The following is a 14897-nucleotide window of genomic DNA, read 5'->3' as shown; positions in this document are numbered from 1 at the left end:
AAGAAAAAAAATTTTTAATTACACAAATTGAATACTTATGTATAATAAAAATAATTTCTGGATCACATGCATGCTTTTTTGAGACTACCCTGCTACTGCTTTACTTAATGAGCACTGAATCAATGAGTACTAAAGTCTTTCATAAAAAATACTTATTACAAAAAGAAACACTTACGCTACGGTAATGCAAGCTTCTCTAACCACCTGGGATCTAAGATCCTTAGCTGAAAGTTTAAGTGCTCCATCCAACAATCGTAAATGTTGGAAAAAGCAATCATATTGTGCAGCTCCAGCAACGAGTAATGATCGAATTTTCTTAAGCTGAAATAAAGAGAATTTTCATTACTGACAAAAAAGTGGCAATCACAAAAAAAAAAAAAAAGGCTACCTAAATATCATTATTTAAATAAATTTTTAAAATAACATTTAAATAACTTTTTATGTAACTATATTCAGACATTTTAATAGCATTAAATATCTCTTAAACATGCAAACCAAAAAAAAAGCTTTCTGGAAATGAACATTATAGATTTGGTATATGCATAACAGACATGTAATGTATGAACAGATAAGTAAATTTTAAAGTATTAAGGAAGTCTTTTTATTGTGGTAAAATATACATTAACAAAAATTTTTACCATTTTAACCATTTTAAAGTATACAATTCAGTGGCATTAAGTATATTCAAAACGTTGTGCAACCATTACCACTATCTATTAAGGAGTTTTTTTTTAAAGACCAAATTTTGGAAACTGTATTCATCCATAACAAAAGTATAGAAGCTGAAGGACCAACCATTAAGGTAGCACCATGTCAATATTTTAACATTATCATTCTTTCTTTGTGAAACAAATAGCATTCTCCCTATTTCAATGCCTTTAGCATTACTTTTTAGTATAAGATTATCAAATGTTTTCCATATAAAAGTACATCAATCAAAAGAGATACCCACAGGTGCACTTCCATGCTCACACATACTCAGAAGCTAAAAGTCTACCTATCATACCTATTATTATTATGTGCAATTTCACATTAAACACTGATGTTTTCTAAATTTTTTTAAGACACCTTTAAAATTAAACCAGATAAAGATAAAAAAGCAAAAATAAAATACTATGAATACTAGAAAAGATGTGAAAGAATAGGTACATAATCTTAGGGTGTACAGGGAAGGGAAACTATCATAAGTATAAGAGAAACCAGAAGGCATCTAAACAGGATTAACTAAAAACAAAACAAAAATCACAATAAGGTAGAAAAAATTACCTACAACATATAACCACAATACAAAGAATGAAAATAAAATGGAAAAAAACCCTGACAAATTAACCCAATATTAAATTAGGCAAAATAAATATATGAAATGCTAAGCCTTAAAAATGATAAGCAAATGCAAATAACAAAGACACATTACTTTCTTCCATCAGACTGGCAAAAATTATGAAGATTTAACAGCATCCAGTACCAGAAAAAAAAAAAAATCCTATCACTATAAGATTATGAATGACTGACACTTTGTTCAAAATACTTTAGCAACATCTACTAAAATAAAACTTTATTTATCTAACAACCCACTTTAAAAATTTAACCTACAAAAATAAAAACATCATTGTCATAAATGTGTGTGAGGTGTATACAGCAATATTGATAAAATAAAAAAATAGAAAAGTCTATCAAATGTGAAATGGTAAAATAAATTACGTGGTACTTTTTAACTAGGGAATATATATACATATGGATTTGTATTCAACAAATATCTAAACAACTATTATATGCCTGATACCTATGCCAAGTGTACCAAATGGGGATGATATGTTAAGTAAAAATATCCAAGTTACTAAGTAATGTATCTAGTATGACCTCACTTGTTTTCATAAAAGAGTGGGGAGTAAAAACTGTTCATCTTGTCATATGTGTCTGAATACATATACATAGAAAAAATATACTACAAAATGAAAACATTTGTTTCCACACTAGGGAGTAAACAATTTTTAAAAAATAATCTACACTGTTCTACTGATTGTAATAAACCCAGCACTTATTTAAAAAAAATTTAAAAAGACCACCTGTGTTTCTAAATGAGTTGTTTCAAAGTAAAACAAACAAAAAATCACAAGTACAAAGTTTGTGTTTTATAGTGACAACATTTAATTTGTCATGTTTCTCTACAGACATAGAGGTCTTTATCATACTAATCTCAGAACTGAAGAAAAAATAGTGAACCCTAATTAACAAATTTGGAGCAATATATTCTGTTAAAAAATACCTTAATATCTTAAAATATACAGACTTCATATCAAAGAGAAGCTGAAAAATTACCTTTTGTTCATAGTGTCATAAAGGTCAGTTTGTCAAATGGCCATATTTGATTAATCAAAACAAAAATTGAGAGCTTTCAGAGCAGAAGAGTCTTCAAACAGAACCCCTTCTCTGGCTTCTTGAGAACACTGAGGTACTCATCTGATACCTCAGATATAAATTTGATAAAGGCACAAACTTTAAAATATAAAGTCCTGTGTTGATGCAAATATTATTTAAAAATTCATCAATATTTTCTCAAGGAATTTAGGCTAAATAAAATATTCTTAACTCAAGGATACCAAACTTTAAAAAAACCATGGGTAAAAACTATTTTTCACATTCAGAGAAAAATATATGAGAATAGAAAAAAGCCAGACAAATGGACATACTATTGTGAATTTTATGTCAATATTATGAAAATACTGAGCATGTGGGCAAAGTGAACTGCTTTACTGGTAAATCTTGTGAGAATTGAGGACAGTACTGATAAAAAAATTATGTAGCCCCACAGAGAGGCCAAGACCACATTTTCCTGGTCAGTCAAAAAGTAGCACATGTGGAGAGACTAACAAATGGTTGAGATTAGCAAAACAGTGAAAATTGACTATAAATCAGAAATGCCTATTATCTCAGTGTATTTTCCAGAAAGAAATGTTACCTATCAATTCTCTATTTCATAAATATCTGAAATACCAGGTATTATTACTATTGAATTTCCATGTTTTTGAATAAGAACATTGAAGAGAGGGGTAACAAAATAAAAAATAAAAAACTTACTGCATTGGCACGCTGATCCCAGTCGTGTTTGTCATCTGACAAAATTTCCCTGATTTTATTTAATGTTTCTTCAAGTTCTCGACTAGAATAGATCTTAAAGATGTGATATTATAACATTAATATTTCTTATCATAAGCAATATCAAAATTATGCTGTGTTGTTCAAATAACCTTCAAGTAATAAGGTTATTTATTTCTCATTCTAGCACCATTTTTAGCACATTCCATGGAGAATGGAAATACATTATAGACAATGATAAAATAAAATGCTTTGCTTTGTCTTCCTTACCTGTTACCCTTGTGCTATTTCTCCGCACATAAGTAACTTCAAATAAATGTTTAAAATGCTTTGTCATTTAAAAACAAGATGTAAATATTCTAATTAATAAAACCCAACCTAATTTCTCAAAATGACTTCAGGATATAACATATCTATGCATTCATACACATATTATACACTTATATTGCAAAAGAACATGTTTTAAGTTAGTCTCTTGCCTTCCCCTCATGCTAGATTGTGGCCAGGATAGCTACATGCTTTGTTTCCTCTGGAGCCAACCATTTGTAAAACACCATTATACTTCCATTCACTTAACAAATATTCACATAAGAGGGATGTACTATGTTAGGCACTAAGGATACTATGCAAAAATAGGCATGTTCTTTGCCTTTTGGAGCTTATAATCTAGTCAGGGAGAGAAAAAAACAATAAAATAATATATAAAATATAAAATTGCAAATAGAAAGTACCATCCAAAAAGAATTAAGCAATGCTGTGAAAGTCTATATATAATAGGGGTTTTGAACTAGTGTTAGGAAAGTCAAGCTTGAACTGAGAGCTACAGGATGAGTGGAACATCATAGGCAAAGTGGAAAGAGATTAACCTTCCCTAGAGTAAAAAGCATGTGCAAAGGCTCTGTGACAGAAAAAAACTAAGAGAAGGCCAGCGTACAAGATCAGAGTACAAAGGGGACCAGGAGAAGAGTCGATGATCCAGGCCTAAGTCAATGAGTACACAGTATTTCTCTACATCACAGTCAGGGTTCAGAGGTGGACATAAGACCTAAATCGGTTCAATCAGAGTGACTTTCACAAGTTTTTATAGGATCATCCAGAAAACAAAGGCTGGTTAAGGTGTGAGGCTCAAACAGTTGCAGTCATGTTGCTGACCATGAGGGATGACAATACAGAGGAATCCAACAATGAGAGATGGAGAGAAATAGTCCCAGTGATAACATCTGAGTGGTATCAGATACCTTCATCATAACTGCCCTACTTATAGCTTTCACACTCATGAGCCATTATATTTTTCTTTTACTTAATAAACAAAACAAACAACCACATCCTCAAAACAAGGGTAGAAAGGGGAGCAGGAGGACATAAGCAGGTCGAAGAGGCAGAAAGGGGAACCAGATAACAATCTGTTAGAGAATGATTCCTGAAGGCGTCCAAGCTAGTTTTTTCTTATCTCTCGCCTCCCCTTCATAATGGTCTTCCTGCCATATTTCAGAAGAAAGGCAGGTCCCTATACTATTCCTAATCGTATTATGATGCATTACTCTGGAAAATAATAAAAGGCTCCTTTTCTTTCCCCAACAAGGAGAAAAAGCTGAACTCAAAAACTTACTTTAGTGAAGGGATACATAATTTTTTAAACATTCTTTTAGGGGGTATTACAAACAAAAGAAGTTTGAACACAACTAAGGGGTCTGTTGCAGTAGAATGACTGATTCCTAGGTTTCTGACTTTTGTAACTGATTAAGTAATTGTTTCCACATATAAAACACTGGAAGAGTAGGTTGGTAAGGGCAAGATCACAAGTCCAATTTCAGACAGATTGAGTCTAAAATGCCTCTGAGACATCTGAAAGGAGATGTCAAATAAAAAATCAGTGGAGAAATAATTTTGATGCTCAAAAAGGTCTGGCTTAGAGATAAAAACCTGTGCATTATCTATGTAAAGGTGAAAACTGAAGCAATGGGTTTGAAAGAAGTGACTTAGTAAACAAGTGGAGAGTGAGAAGACCCAGAACCTTGACAAGTGTCTACCACATATTAGGAGCTTAATAAATTTTGGAAATAAATGGTTTAATGGGCATACATAATTTGCTTCATGATATGTACAATGATTATGAAATATCAAGTATATATACATGAATCTAATAATAACTAGTGGTGCAATCAGAATGTGAAGAACAATACAGCCATGCACCCCGTAATGACATTTTGGTCAGCAATGGACCACATATACCACAGTAGTCCTGTAAGATTATCATGAAGCTGGAAAATATTTATTGTCTAGTGATGCTGTAGCCATGGTAAGGTCATAACACAATGCATTACTCATGTGTTTGTGGTGACACCAGTGTAAACAAACCTATCTCACTGCCAGTCGTATAAAAATATAGCACACACAATTATGTACATTATACTTGATAATCATTATAAACAACTATGCTTATGCATTTAAAAAAATTATTCAGGGACAATAATAAATAATCATATGAGGAGGTATATGGGTGATAGTCATGGGTGATATACTGGTATCCTTACCTGAATAGAAGGGACATCTGTAAAAGCTTTTATAAAATCATCTTCATCAACTGCTCCGGCACCTCCTTCCTTAGAAGCACCTGATAATTAAAAGAAAATTTATTTTTTAAAGTTTATTTTTAAGAACTTTAGCATCAAAAATAATATGAAAAATATAATTCTTTTGATATCAACAAAGGCATAACTTTAAGAGACATTTTATTTTATAAAAAAGTATTAAAAAATCTACAACTTTCATAGAGGTCCAAATACTTAGTATTAGTTGACTAACTCTCTACAGGATACTAGGCTAGGCTGGTAGTAAAATCCAAATTAAGAACAGAGCTCTACCATCCCTTGTTCAATGCAATAGCAAGGATACAAGAAGTACAGGTGAAAGGATTTCTTAAGGGTTAGTTCTGGGTCCTCTCACTCTCCACTTGTTTACTAAGTCACTTCTTTCAAACCTATTGCTTCAGTTTTCACCTTTATGTAGATAATGCACAGGTTTTTAAAAGCTGAACAGCAATTTTAAATGACACAAAATATCAATAATGATGGAAATGAGGCTGAGGATTTGTATGTGCTGCAGTGGTGAGAGAGCAAATGCAAAAAAATGAGGGTCTTGCAATTAAATTTAAATATGCAAATAAATCTTCCTGTATTGCACAGACAATAAAAAGTACACTTCATAGATAGTTGTTGTTTAAGGGCCAGTAATTAAACTATTGTCTTTTGGCTCCAAAGCCACTATGTTATATCCTGTGGTGCCTGGCCTAGTTTTAAGCAAACCGTTTCTCTGTAGATTCTAGTGCTTTCTTGTTACACTCTGTCAGTGGAGGGTGCTGGAGAGAGACTGGAAGCTCCTTCCTGACTGCTTCCTGTTCTGGCAGGACCCTCATTTCAGTAGCAGCACCTGGTTCCACTTTGCAGTTTCTCTAACACTCACTTAAACCAGTTCACTGCACCCATCAGAGACACCAATTAGCTAGTACTTCCTACTCAGAGGTCTGAGTCAAGACTCCATAGGGTCCCTCCTTTAAGCATCTAAGTTTTATTAATTTTAACTTCCTCATTTTGTTCCTCCAGCTCTAGGGGTAGGAACTGTGTACTGTAATTGCTACCTCCATGATACTTTGTATTCTCTTTTTACACTCTGTATTCATCAATACCCATTTAAGAGTTCTTTATATTAAATTCACTGTAAAAATAACTGCTGGAGTTACCATCTCCTAACTGAATCCTGGCTAATACAGCTGGTACTTAGTTTCTAACTCTATGTATTTATTTCTTCATGGTAAGAATTCAAAATATGAAATGGATTTCAACTTCGCAAGATGTAAACCCCAAGGGACAATTAACTTAAAAATCTCTCCAATTAAAAAATTAGAATAAAAATATCTCCCCAATTAAGTTTATCATCTACCCAAGGGAGTATTAATACTTCAAAACTGGGTTTTAAAAGTTGACATCATCCTAATAAAAAAAATACTTGGGATTCCCAAAGGTATGTAAGAAGCTCATCCTAAAAAGACAGGAAAAAAAAAACCTCGAACATCTCTGTGAGTTTTAACAGCAATAGGGGACAGACCACAGAAAAACATAACAAGGCTGAAAGGCAATGTGATACTGCAAATTAAAAGCAATGACAATTTAATAAACTAAAAGAGAAATGAATGCATGGTATAAAAAATTCAATTATAAGAGTAAATAAATTAGTTATTCCCTAGATATTGAAAAAAATCCAATAAAACAATAAAATTCTCAACCCCATCCCTGTGATTGTTCCTAGTAAATGATTAACTGAAAATAAACAAAAAAAAACCCATGATACCTACTTATATTAACATCTTATACTGTATTCATTTACAAACCTCTTAATATGGGGTTTATTGTTTTTGACAGTGGGTTCCCTAATAAGAGTGCAGAAGCCTCGATTTTTACAATTGCTTCCCAATCTTTCACAACTGTCTTACACAGGCCACTGAACAGAAATTTCTTTAGGGACTTGTCCTTAACAAGTAGTTCCTAAACATTTAACAATTTTCATAAAAACAACTTTCCACAGTCATTAATATATTTTCTTCACTCATATATCACTTCTTGCAAATTACTTTGTTATAATAACAAGAGCAATCATTAGGGATGTTTGAGAACAAGCAACTGAGTCCTGGAAAGTACATACTTCGACTGGTAGAGGAAACACGTGCAGATGTGCCAGAGCAGAGCCACCTGACAACCTAGTGTGCTGAAGTACAGAGGGGAAGACCGGTTTACGAAGGAACGGAGAAGTGAAGGAGAGATCAGTATGAAGAGACACTACAGTGTACATGCAGTTCATAAAAGGTATCGTATGTAGACAGAATGTTAACTCCAACAATGTTAACCCACCAGCCACAGAACAATGTCAAAAAACCTTCAAGGGAATGCAGAATATCTGAATAAATCCCAATAAAGCCAGAAAAAATGTGCCATTAATTAAGGACATATATTAAAAAAGTCTACTTTGAAAGTCACAATTCGCACTAACAATACCACCTTTAATACCCAATAAGTTCTGTCTTATAAGTAGGGCCAAATAAGCTAGTGGGGAGGAGAGAGGGAGTATAAGTTAAATGGCTTTTAAAAGTCCTAACAGAAAGTACAAAAATAAAAGACTACAAATATCACTAAATTCAGCCTTATGACTGACTGTCTCAGATGTGAAAATTATGTCTTCAAACCTGGACATGAGTATTACCAATTTGGCAAGAACTTGCATGGTTTGAATAGTTGACCCCAATCTACCTCACTCTTCTTACCCTTGAGAATTGCTTTGTATAAGCAAAGCCGCTGCCAATGGGAGTGTACTGTGTATGTGAATAGTGTAAAGACAGAGGACATGCCGAGTCCCCCATTCTAGTCATGCTTATCTCTTGTATGTATTACAAGTAAACCTTTCTACAAACCTAGTTTGCCTAATGTTTCCCCTCACCTTGGTTTTGTTTGGCCGACAAAGTAGAAAAAGGATCCTTGCATAAGAGAATAATCTGTTGAATGAACTGTGTCATATCACAATCATCATTCTATTTTGATACAGCTTTAAAATTTACCTAAAGAATACTATAAAATACTTTTAGCACTAGCAAGGAGAATGGATACTATAAGAAAGACAAAAGAAGTAATGAGCCCTAATATCAAATAATATCAAATATTATTGCAAAAGTGTACATACCAACAGGAGATGTATTTAGATAAAATAAGTTTGAGAGCAGCAACACAAATAGAGGCTGGGCTGAAGGAGTAAGGCTTACAACTTGACTAAAGCTCTTACAAATATAACAGGGTTAACAATCACACTAGAAGATATGAATGGGCTAAAACAGAAGAGCTTTGCCCATTTGTCTAACTACTCTAACTCAGAAGTCAGTAATTTTTCCTGTAAAGGGCCAGATAGTAAATATTTTAGACTTCTTGGGCCATATCATCTCTGTTGCAACTACTCAACTCTGCCATTGCAGCTTGAAAGCAGCCACAGACAATACGTAAATGAGCAAGGCTATATTCCAATAAAGCTCTATTTATGGACACTGTAATTTGAATTTCTATTCATATAGTTTTCATGTCACAGTATTATTCTTTTCAATGTTTTTAATCATTTAAAAATGTAAAAGAAAATTGCTAGCTCGCATGGGTGAAATAAGAACAGACAGTTGACTGGATCTGGCTTATGGACTACTATTTGCTGATCCCTGCTTTAGAACTTACCATTAACTGGTAATCACATGCATTTGGGGTTAAGAGGTGAGAAGAGGATACTGACATTCAGGGGATACCATGCTTCTAGACTGGCTAAAGTAGGCACTTTCAGAAATTCATAAATATTACTTTAAGAGGTTTAAGTAAAAAAAGAAAACTCCATTCTACTTAGTCTTTAACTATTTTGTTAGTCTTTAATAAGGTGAAGTGCTGGATACAAAGGATAAAGCAGTATGTTTCAGATACAGGAGTAAGGAACATAAAGTCTCAACAATGGAAAAGGGCAAGTTCATTTTATGCTACAGTGAAGAGATGAGCAATGAAGAGAAAGAAATAATGAAGAAACAACATAGAAGTAAATACGGCGTGAACCCCTAAGAAATTCATACAAAATCCATAATTTTTAAAGAGAGTTACACTAACAAAAGACAGTTTAAAGTAAGAGCCTTCTGGATCCATCCCCAACTTTCTAAGGGAAGTATGTTAAAAAAGATACTCAGTTGAAAACAAAGGATAGTTTTATGTAAAAGATGGAAAGATTTTAAGAGGTAGAACCAAGCACAGAGGAAAGCCTTGTAAGGGAACCTAACAACATGTTTCTGTTTGATTTCAAAATTATTATAAACCAGTGACTACTGTGAACTTCTTATTCCTCCCCTTTTTGAATGAAAGTCTATTATGGTTATCTTGACCTGGTACCACCACTGTATGTTGAGTGTGTAGGGTGCAAGTAAAAAATCTTTTTAGTTCACAGGCCTCTGGATGGAGAGGAGCCACACCAGAGAACACTCACATGCATCTAGACCTGATACAGAACATAAGATCATGGACTTTGAGCCTGATACTATTATTAAGATGAGACTTTGGGAAATGTCCATGAGTGCAATTTGTATGTGAGAGGAATGGAATAATTGGGGTCAGAGGGCAAACTATTGTAGACTGTTTGCAAGATTAGCTGTTAACAATTCTTCTCATTCTTAAATGCTCCTTGAATAATGTGACTTTGCAGCTCTTTCCATCTAAAAATAGAGTCCCGATCCAACAGGTGGGGTTAGAGTAACCTAGAATTCTCCAATTGAAACAAGACCTAAAAGATGCTGAAGGGGTTCCTGATTGGTGATTTACTAGCTTCAAGAAGGAATAAATATTCTGAGGAAAACTTACAGAATCCCCAATTGGGCCCAAAGGACCCCCACCAATTAAGTTCAGGCAAGGAGCTCACACTCAAGTTCAAATATACAAGAAGGTATACAGTTATGAGCCAAGAGTCACAGGGAACAATGAATAGATTTTAGGACTATATAAGTTAGAAATGTCTAATTAGACTACAGAATGAATGTGCATATAACATTTAAAGAAATAATGTGTACAGAATCATAAAGATATCAATCAATAAAAGGCATGAGAAATGAACAGATAAATTTGAGGAAAAAATGGAATGACTTGAAAAATATAACTGTTGACATATAAAGAAAAGAACTTGACTGAAAAGTTAAACAGTAGAAAGAATAATTAGAGAACTGAAAGATACACCTGAATAAGTCACCCAAAATGTGGCAAAATAAAAAAATAATAATAATAATAAAATAGGGAAATAGAAAAATATAAAGAGATAAGGAAGATAGCATGAAAAAGTAATATATAACTAATTGGAGTACTTGAAGGATAGATTAGAGAGACTGGAAGAAAGGCAATATTTAAAAAGAGAGTGGTTATGAACTTTCTAGATTCATGAAAACCAGGAATCTATATAGTCTCAAAATGCACGAAATAACCCAGACAGGATAAATAAAAAGAAATCGGCACCCAAAACTTTGGGTGTAACTGCGTAACACCAAAATCATCAGAGAAAAAAGAGACCACCTAGAAAGAAACAAGAAAATTCTCAAAAGCAACAGCGGGAACCTGAGAGGGTATCTTAATATCTTTCAAGTCTTTAAAGAAGAAAAACGTTATCAATCTAAAATTGTGTACCTAGCAAAACTAATTTTGAAGAATACAAGTTGAAAAAAGTTAAATGTATTGAAAAGGAAGGAAAGAAGACCACCATTATTTGAAGATGACATGACTGAATAAATCAGGGGTTGGCAAAATTTTTCTGTCAAGGGCCAGATAACAAATATTTTAGGCTTCAAGGGCCTTATTGTTTCTGCTGCAACTACTCAACTTTTCACAAATGAATGGGTATGGCTACATCCCAACAAACCTGTATTTATAAAACCAGATAGCAGAGCCAAATTGGGCCTGCTGGCTGTACTTTAACAAACGCTGGTATAGACAAAAAAACTCAAAATAATAAACAATAAAACCATTTAAAAATTAAACTTTAGCAAGGTTAACAGCTGTATAATCAAAATACAAAAATCGATTTCATTTCTATGCATGAGCAGCAAAGTTAGAAATTTTAACTTAAAAAAATACTATGTTGATGGACTTTAAGGACATTATGCTAAGTGAAATAAGTCAGAGTAAAGAGGAACACTGTATGCTCTCACTAATATCACAACGAAAAAATTCTGTAACTATGTTTGGTGATAAATGTTAACCAGATTTACTGTGGTGATCATTTTGCAATATATACAAATATTGAATCATTATGTTGTACAACTTACTGTAATGCTGTATGTCAATTATATCTCAATAAAAGACAATATGTTGAATCTATACATAAATTTGGTGAGAACTGAGAACTTTGTAATATTGTCTTCCTACCCAGGAATGTAGTATGTTCATTTAATTATGCCTTTTGAAATTTCTTTCAATAGTTTTATAACTAAAAAAATACTGTGTTCAATAGTAACAAATATTTTGAGGTATCTAGGAAAAAACCAAACCAATCAAAAACAAAACAAAAAAGGTGAAAAACTTTAGGGAGAAAAATAATAAATCTTTAATGAGACATTAAAGAAGAATGCTAAAATAAACAGAGAACTATTCTGTGTTCATGAACAGGAAGATTCAGTATCATAAAGATATCCAGTCTTTCTAAAGTAATGCAATAAATAAAATCAGCCTCCAAGAGGGTTTCTTGTGGCATTTGTCAAGTTGATTCTAAAATCTAGAAGAGCAATGAGCCGAAAACTGTTGAGCTATCACTGTAGAAGTAAAGGGAGGGAGTACTTGCACTATCAGATATTGAGATTTACAAAGCTAATTATGACAATTAGGTTTAGTGCAGGGACAGACCAACTAATCAAATGAACAAAATACAAAGTTCAAAAACAGACCCATGAATATATGAAACTTTGATACATGACAAAGAATTTATATCAATGGGGAAAAAGGAAACTACTCAATAATAATGTCCTAAAATTCAAGAAAATGCTGAAGTAATTTTTTAAAGGCATTTTTTTACCAAATATTAAAACTTTTAGTAGATATTCTGATCCCTATGGGAAAGTGGTCCTCATCCAAATTCAAGTCAAATGTTCAACTAAATACTCCCAAAGACACAGAGACCAAAAAAGAGTAAATAAAATTACACACAGCACATACTTGTAATACAACTAAGACAATACTTTAAACTTTAATTTACAAATTGAATTATAAATTATATTGGGAAAATATAAACATCCAAGACCAGCAATGTCAACTACAGAGTCCTCAAAGGAGAGAAAAATCTGAGGGAATTCAGTGAAATGAAAGGATCCCCGTAGTGGTGGAACACAGACATCAACTAAGGTTCTCCCGGTATTACAGGTAAGTAGCACTTAGAAGAGGGAGATATCCTTTCGAAACTTGGTGGATAAAGAAAATGAAGAATGAAGATAAAGGCTCTATTGAAATAAGACGTATCACCGAATCAGAAGTAGATAGAAAGCCCCCCATAAATAAGTTAGCAAAGAAGCTACATTTCACTACACCAACAGAATAGGGCATTCTTGAACTATGAAACTGGGTAAATTTTTCTTACTGGTCCCATAAAATCACTTGCAATAAATAAATATGCTTAGGTCACTTAAGGAAATTTGAATATAGAAGAAAAGTGCTTAAAAAGAGGCGAGTATATAAGAAAAAATTCACAGAAAATAAAAGGGCTAAAGGAACAAGTTAAATAACATCACAGAGAAATCAGACAAATCTAGAAAATGGAACAATATGAAAGACAACCGGCCCAGACTCTTCAAAAAATACCGATGTCTTTCTTGAGCATAAAAACTGGTAAGGAGACTTTTATACATAATATTATGGAATTTTCTTGCATATGATAATGGTATTGTGGTTATAATGGAGCATGCCTTTAAGTCTCAGGAGGTGTATATTAAATATTTATGGCTAAAATATAATAATGTCTACAATTTACTTTGCAATTGTTGAGTTTTAAAGAATATGTATGGGATTATATCTATAGAGGAGAGTTAAAACAAATATGGCAAAATGTTAGTTACTAAATCTAGGTGATGAGTGTTCACTTTATGTCAACTCTGCCCCAAATTTTTCATGATAAAAAGTTTGGGAAAACGGTATAAAGCTAGAGCAAGTAGAGATAAATAAATCAGGAGAAAAAGAAACCACAGAAACTAATCAAAATACATACAATAATATCTCAATTCAATGAAAAATGTTTTATTTAATAGTATGGACATTAATTGGCCATGCATAAGGAAGAAAGTAAATTAAAATGAAAATATTGTCATCTTATACAAAAATAAATTCCAAATAATATGAATAAACTAAATGTAAAATAATTAATGTTTTAGAATAAATTAGTCTATCTGTATAAACTTGGGGCTGGACAACAGTACTTTTTGCAAGAGAGGAAATTTGGAAGTCAAAAAGAAAATGACATATTTGATTTACCGCAATGAAAAATTTAAAATTTTGATATAAAAATGCCATAGACAAAGAAGAGACCGAGGAAATTTTTCAACTATTATTAAAAGAGTAAAAGGCCTAATATTTTAAAAATTATAACAAATTGGTGAGAAGACAAAACAGCTCAAGAAAAAAAATGGGCAAATAACATGTGATTCACAGAAGAGGATATGCTAATTACTATTAATGGATTTAGATATTCTAAACCTCACTAGAATATAAATTTCAGGAGGGCAGGGTCTTTGTTTTAGTTCGCTGTCACTTCCCAGAGATTACAAAAGTAGTAGCACATTAAAAGCTTTCAGAAAGTATTTGCTAACCCATGGCCAGATAGACAGCTGTATAGAAAAATAGAAAAATGCAAATTAAAAGATGCACTATTTTTCACCCATCAAAATGGCAAAAATTAATGAGGCTGTTATATTTAATGCTGGAGAAGGTAAAGTAATGTCTTTATTAAAATAAAAAACAGAGAACCTTTGATCAAGAAATCTTATTTAGAAGAATCTAATCTACAGCTTAGAAGCACTCAAATGTCCAAATATATAAGTACATGGAGCTCTGCATTCTTTTTAAGAAAAAGTTGCAAACAACTTCAATGATATTGGAAGGGAAATAGTTTATTAAGTTATGGTATATCAAAAATGTGGAACACTGTATATCTATTAAAAGAATACGACAGTTTTCATTCTTGATATTAAAGGATGAAAGGATGTTTTGTAAAGAAAAGAATAA

General features: G+C 32.5%; 1 protein-coding gene across 5 annotated transcripts in view; it reads right to left on the bottom strand.

Moving 5' to 3' along the window:
• CLASP2 (cytoplasmic linker associated protein 2) overlaps window positions 1-14897 on the bottom strand; it is a 149749-nt gene that overhangs the window by 84436 nt on the left and 50416 nt on the right. For all 5 annotated transcript variants that reach the window (XM_039843427.1, XM_039843429.1, XM_039843428.1 and 2 more), the window contains 3 exons: window positions 5631-5710; window positions 3079-3171; window positions 176-321 (listed from right to left, as the gene is read on the bottom strand). In XM_039843427.1, coding sequence (XP_039699361.1) covers window positions 176-321; window positions 3079-3171; window positions 5631-5710 — 319 coding nt within the window. The remainder of the gene's footprint in view (window positions 1-175; window positions 322-3078; window positions 3172-5630; window positions 5711-14897) is intronic.

Source organism: Pteropus medius, unplaced genomic scaffold, assembly GCF_902729225.1.
Source record: "Pteropus medius unplaced genomic scaffold, Ma_sr-lr_union100, whole genome shotgun sequence".
NCBI lineage: Eukaryota > Metazoa > Chordata > Mammalia > Chiroptera > Pteropodidae > Pteropus > Pteropus medius.
This window is presented reverse-complemented; position numbering and strand designations above follow the sequence as displayed.